General features: G+C 39.9%; 1 protein-coding gene across 1 annotated transcript; it reads right to left on the reverse strand.

The window, feature by feature from the left end:
• Positions 1-408: 408 nt before the first annotated feature.
• On the reverse strand, positions 409-6,388 carry LOC148335003 (aquaporin-9-like). Its single transcript, XM_088297812.1, has 6 exons — positions 6,172-6,388; positions 5,350-5,476; positions 3,682-3,819; positions 3,272-3,390; positions 1,995-2,212; positions 409-905 (listed from the first exon to the last, which is right to left on the reverse strand). Exons 1-6 carry the CDS (start codon positions 6,247-6,249, stop codon positions 686-688), a joined length of 900 nt encoding a protein of 299 aa, XP_088153938.1. The 5' UTR covers positions 6,250-6,388; the 3' UTR covers positions 409-685.
• Between the last annotated feature and the right edge of the window lie 58 nt (positions 6,389-6,446).

A 6,446-nucleotide genomic window follows, 5' to 3' on the forward strand; every position in this document is an offset into this window, starting at 1 on the left:
TTACTGAAGAGTGTTCCATGTTAAATTATCTTCAATCCTGCTTTTTACGCCAAAAGAAAGCAACTGCTATCGGTTTGTTTTATAATGTATACTTTTGGTCATGATTATTGATGTACATTTTGAGATGATAAATTGTTCATTTTAAAAAACAGATTTTCTTTTTTGTCATCACATAGAGGGATGAGTGCACTTTTAGTACAATCTTTTTGTGTAATCTGTTGCTCTAAGATGTTTAAATGTGCTATTTGTTTTTTTTTAGTGTTGAAAGACCTTTGAAAAATTGTGCCATGAGTATTTAAATAGGATATTACGTAATTGATGTTTAATTTATTGCAGTGATAGTCTGGAACGTAAAGCAAAATCTTACACAAAGCAACTGATAAAGAAAAAAACAAAACAGGGAATTGGTTTGTAGAAATTTAAATTTAAATAAACAATAGGAATACATCTGGTTTGCTTAAGAAAATAAAACACCAATAAAATGAATAAAAAGTAAAAATACTTAATCTATTGTTAAATAACAGGAGCAATAGTGAAGGAAATGATCATGCTTGCCATAACTAATATGCCACAGTACAATATTTACAACTCATCCATTCATTGTCACGTTTGAACACGAGCAGATTTTGCAATATCTCTTCCTGTTTACGTCAGACGAGAAGAGACACTCAGTGAGTTGAAGAGTCTAACTCATGGTGATCATCTCATATTTGTCCTTCAGACTACAGTCCTCGTCCTCCTCCTCATCCTCCTCCTCCTCCTCCTCCTCACCCTCCTCCTCGTGAGGCTTCTCAGTTTCGGCACGGGGGTGGTGAAGCTCGATGAGCAGGTAGTACACGACGGCCGCGATCACACCTCCAACCATGGGCCCCGCCACCGGGATCCACCACCAATAGCCTGCCGTGCTGCATACAAACAAATGGCAGGTTGATACTTTGGACAGCGGAATGGAACCATGTTGGATCAACAACAACAACAAAAAATCAATCACGTTTGTTGAGCGCATGTGACATTATATAATAAGCCAACAATGCTTGTTGCCTAAGCATTTATTTAAATCAATTTGTTTATTTGTCCACTAACCAGTCACATGGCGGTAGACATTAATCTTACAATTGACTACATTATTTAACAGATTTAAAAAAAAAAAAAAAAAATACATGAATATTCACATATTCACTGTATATGCAACATGATTTTTTTTTTGGGAGGAACACAAGGCAAAAACATTCTTCGTGCCTCCACAAGTCAAAACACGGTATTTCGATTAATAGTGTGTTTGTAGAATAATTGTTTAATCAGAATAAGCAGTTTAATCAATCAGCATCAATGTGCCATCGGGCTCGCTTCGCAAATGGTAAGGCTTAGGGTGAGGTTTAGAGTCACAGCTCATTTGTTTTCTGGGTTTGGTCACATGACGGGCTGCCATTTTGGTCTTATATCGCCCCCTGCTGTAAACCGAAGTCAACGTCAAAGTGCACTCGGGCTCACATTGCTAGCGTCACGTGACCTAATCCAGAAAACTATATTTGGAGTGTGTCGCCCAGCATGGAGTACAGCCTTTCCCATTTTTTTTGCTGGTTGCCTAGCGACCAAACAGGAAGTAGCCTGGCGCTTTTACCACTGTTTTGGGTTTGGGTTTGTGTGTCATTCTTAGCAGAGAAGGGCATTCCGTTCCAGAGACGGGATTGGTCATCATGGGGACGGAGGACAAGAATTTTTTTTTTTTAAAAAGGACGGACTAAGCAAGGACATAAATAGGTTTTCGTCCATCTCTGCAATCATTCCTAACTGGGTCAAGTACCCATGGACGCTCATTTCACTGACAGAAACAGGCCCAGCCTTGTGTGTCTATTTCGCCAGTACACGACTTCAAACTGAAGTTGAAATATCGCGACACGCCGCTTGTCTCGAGCATGTTCACCGTGTTTGTAAGAAGCAACGAGTGACTTCACTTTGCTTCAAGCCAAATACCGAATGTGTCCCGCAGTCACCTGAAAACCTCCGTCCCCCATCCAGCTACAGCGGTGAACAGTCTCGGCCCGAGGTCCCTGGCAGGATTCAAGGGGTAGCCGCAGTTCAATCCCATCGAAACCCCGATGGCCATGATTATCAGCCCGATGGCCAGTGGCTCCACACCTTTGGGAGCGCCGATGTTTCCTCCGTCAATGATGGCCAAGATGCACAGAACCAGCATGCCCGTGCCCACCACCTGCAGGGAGAGCGAGAATGTCGTTAGTGGCTGCACATTCTTGTGGTCAAGTGTTTCAAATTACTTGAAGTGTTTTTTCGGTTTTTACAAACAACAATTTTGGGGGGTGTATTGGTGTCTTTTCCGTCCCTATGCGGACTTTAATATTTCAATTGAAGTAGTAAATAAAATGTTGATTGCAAACAACATTTTAGTGAGTCTTCGTTCATCAACATACAATAATTCATGTAATTTTTTTTCAGTAGGAATTAACTTAGAGGGAACGTAAAAGAATAACTTTCTGTCGACAGTCTTTTTAGATTTTAACCTGTATGTTTTACTCTTTTGTCATTTTTTCAGCTAAATTATGATGAAAATAAGAAAGATAAAAAATATAAACTAAGCTAATAAATGTTTGAATGAAAAGATTTACCTAATTTGTTGGTGAGTAGTAAGTTAAGCTTTCATTTTTTTTTAACCATTTTTATTATAACTGTGGGATTTTTTTTTAGTTAGTACCTACGGCTTGTATGATTTACAATTTTTTTCTTTATTTTTAGTTTGTAATTTATATATACGTATACATTAGTTGTTAGTTAAAACATTGCCTTTACCTTTAACAATAAAGACTAAAGCTAAAGAGTCGATGGCTCAGGAATCAAATCGTATTAATCTTTCTAATTTTTGCCTCAAGAAAATTTCAAAGACAAATAAAAACTTGTGAGCGTCCAGTGTTCAAGCAAACCGCTGCATAATCTTAACCCACTGAGCATGTGATCTGGATTCATCTGAGTGGGTCACTTGTTGTAGTTTTCAACACTTTTCTAGCCCCAACATGTTATTTTTGGATCAGTGCACTGACTTAACAGACTGGAAATGGTGTTGAGCGTAGGTCTGACCTTCCGGTGAATCGGGTCATTAAACTCAAAACCAAGCAAAGCAAAAGGGGGTTGTTCTCTGACTAAATGGGCCGATCAATTTCACATTAGCGACATTTCCGAAATTTATGCAGTGTTTTGAGCCTGAATGGAATTAGGAGCACAATAGGGAGGTGATTGGGCCATTGTGAGCTGAGTTCACCTGATCAATGAATCCGCCAAGAATTGACAGGTGTCTCGCCGGGTAGGATGCGAAAATGTGACCGGTTGCATTAATTCCTGTTACCGACAGAATCCCGCTGGTGAAGTCCATGAAAGCATCTGTGAGGGGTTCAGAGAGGTCTCACTTGTCAACGATCTGAATTTCAAATGTACAGTTAGTGATTATATAAAGCAGTGACACAATACAATACAACTTAATTTTTTTAGCACATTTCACAACAGCTACAACTGTAATAAAGCCCGTATAACATAAAATAGCAATAATTCAACAAAATGCGCTTCTACTAGATGACATAAAACGTATAATTAGTGTCCATCCGGGCTACCGGGTCCACAGTTCCAATATTGCACGAATATATAAATTTAGAAAAAAGAAAAAAGTATGCTCACCGTAGTATAATCCAAATACTGCTGCAGCACCAGCAAACGCGCCGAGAAACTGAGCGATGACATAGAAAGGAAACTTCCAGATCTTCAATTTGCCAAGGATCACCATGGCCAAAGACACTGCAGGGTTCACGTGGCCCCCTGGAATGAACGACAAAGTCAATATTGAGAGATTCTGCCGCTGGTATGACTCAATATTGGATTCTGAAATTTGCATTTCGTAGTGTTTATGAAAGCATTTCAGCAATGTATAAGCGCTTTTCAGTATTGTGGATGAAAACGTTTCAGTCGTAAATATGAGCAATAAAAATATAATTTGTATGAGAGCCTTTCAGTAGTATGTATGACTCAAAATGAAATGTGAATTGGCCTTTGAAAATGAATTAAATAAAAAAAAAAATTGGGGGATTCTTGGGTGAATGTCAACACGTGTGACGTAATACGGAAAAGGGTGCACAGCGTCATGTAAAGCGCACTATTTGCAAACAACATCCGAAAGTGTTAGCGTATGTTTTTTAACAAGCTAATGAACATTAAATTAAACTATTAAGCAATCAATCAATAAAGCCCATGTAGGCAGTGTATCAATGACTTTGTCATTACTTTGCTAACAGTCTTTGACGCCATCAGTTTGTAAATTTAGACATTGGACTGGAGAGACGAACCTCTCCCAGGTTAGCTTAGCGCAAGCTAGCTGGTGCAACAGAACACACGGAAAGGCTTGAAACTGTACCAAAAGGAGGGGAAAAAAACACCCTGTTTTCTGCCGTAGGTCAGTGTACGGGGAGAGATTCTGGACGTTAAAATAAGTTATTTTAAACTGAAGAGAACAGACAATCCATTGGTTGTATATCACTGCCATGATATCCTCTCCATCATTAAGGAGACTGTCACCGATACGCAAAGTTGCCCTCCACCAGGGGGCGTCGTAGGAGTTGAAGAACAACATAAAGGAGCAGGACCAACTTTCTTTGAAACAAATAAAACATTCTGGCTTTGTGCAAGCCAATTGGTCCTGCAGCTCAAACGATCACGGCCGTGTTTTGAAGCCAATGTTTGGCTTGTGGACGTAGGGCCGCAATCAATGTTTGCAGGACATTCAGCACCCCAGGTTATGGATGACCCCGCAGAGGCTGCGCCATGACACTACCAAATCAATGACCATTGACTACTGTCGTAGAGACGACACGTTTTTGCTAGCCTCTCATTCCTAAATCTTGTTTGGTTGGTTCACTGAAGACTCCAACTTGGCCATATTTGTGAACGTCTGCATGAATGGTTATTTGCGAATATGTGCCCTGCAATTGGCCGGCGACAATTTTAGAGTATACCCCGTGTCTCTGACTCAAAGTCAACTGGCGTAGGCTCAAATTCACCGGTGAGCTTAATGAGGACAAACGTCTTCAAAAATGGATTGTTGGATGTGTTAAAGACAAGAACAGATGCAAGTGTTTCATCACCTTGATCACATACTGTATGAGAAAATAAAAACTGTCCAACATAACGGTCAGGTTCCAAAAATTAAATAATGGATAATTCCTGGTCCTAGTACTTTAAATCTGAGCAAAAAAGCTGAAAAACAACCACTGTGCACTATTGCAAATATCCACTCCACATCCTTCAGTCTGGCAATATATTATGCATCATATGAGTATTCCGAACCGTATTTACCTGAGACTCCACCAGCTATGTAAGCCGCCATCATCAGTCCAACAGAGAAGCCGATGTGCACTGTGAGCGGCTCGCCCAAAGAATTTCGACTGAGGACTGTCTGGGCGACCGAGCCGCAACCAAACAACTGAAACACAGAAAAAATACGCTCAGATAAAGTTTATACTGTGGTTGACTTTATCAGTTTCCAGTTTCCTGCGTTTCCAGGCCTTTACTGCAGCCTCTTTCGGTTTTTGGTGGTGCCTCCCTTCAGTCTCTAGTGAAATGCATTTTCTATTGGGTTCAAGTCTGGTGATTGACTTGGCCAGTCTAAGATATTCCGTCTTTCTGTGGTCAACGTCAAGTGATATGGCCCATAATTCTTTTCTTTCAAAGTTTTCTTCGAACAGTGGATTGTGATACCTTCACCCGTGCCATGTGGAGTGATGTTATTGAGTGTTGTCTTTGGGGTTTCTTTACAGCTCCTAACAACAATATAATATATATATATATATATATATATTAGTGCTGTCAAGTGATTAATTTTTTTTAACTAATCACAAAATATTCCATGATTAATTGCGATTAATCACATTTTTCAACTACTATTTTTTGCAAAGCTTGTAACCGATGTTTACTTGAATAATATCTCGGAATTGATCCAAAATCACCCAATATGAAGTATATTTACCAAGAGGTGTTTGTAATGCAATGGATTGGAACTTCAGCTCAAGGGACAAAATATTTGCAAAAGCGTTCAGTATGATGCAATATGAATAAAGGAGAGTCCAACTCAGGTTAAATAATGAATTGAATAAATGATCAATTCCAATTGCTACTTACCACCAAAACAAAGGTGCCAAGGAACTCTGCCAAGAATTCCTTAAGTATTCCATGTTTGATTGCACAGTGTTTCCTCATCCTTCTCTTGTTTCAATCTTTTACGGCGCTGACTGTGATTAAAAGTGCCTCAACGTGCTGCCGCGTTCCCTTCTGAGAAGTGGATGTCATGTCAGATCACCAACTCTGCCCCAGCGCAGCCATTCAACGCGTAGGATTGATCCGTTCGTACACACATCACCAAGTTTCCAGGCACAGTGATTGACACGTGTGGTTGC

The sequence above is a fragment of the Idiotropiscis lumnitzeri genome, chromosome 6, assembly GCF_059441095.1.
Source record: "Idiotropiscis lumnitzeri isolate Australia: NSW breed Sydney's pygmy pipehorse chromosome 6, RoL_Ilum_1.0, whole genome shotgun sequence".
In the NCBI taxonomy this organism is placed as follows: Eukaryota; Metazoa; Chordata; class Actinopteri; order Syngnathiformes; family Syngnathidae; genus Idiotropiscis; species Idiotropiscis lumnitzeri.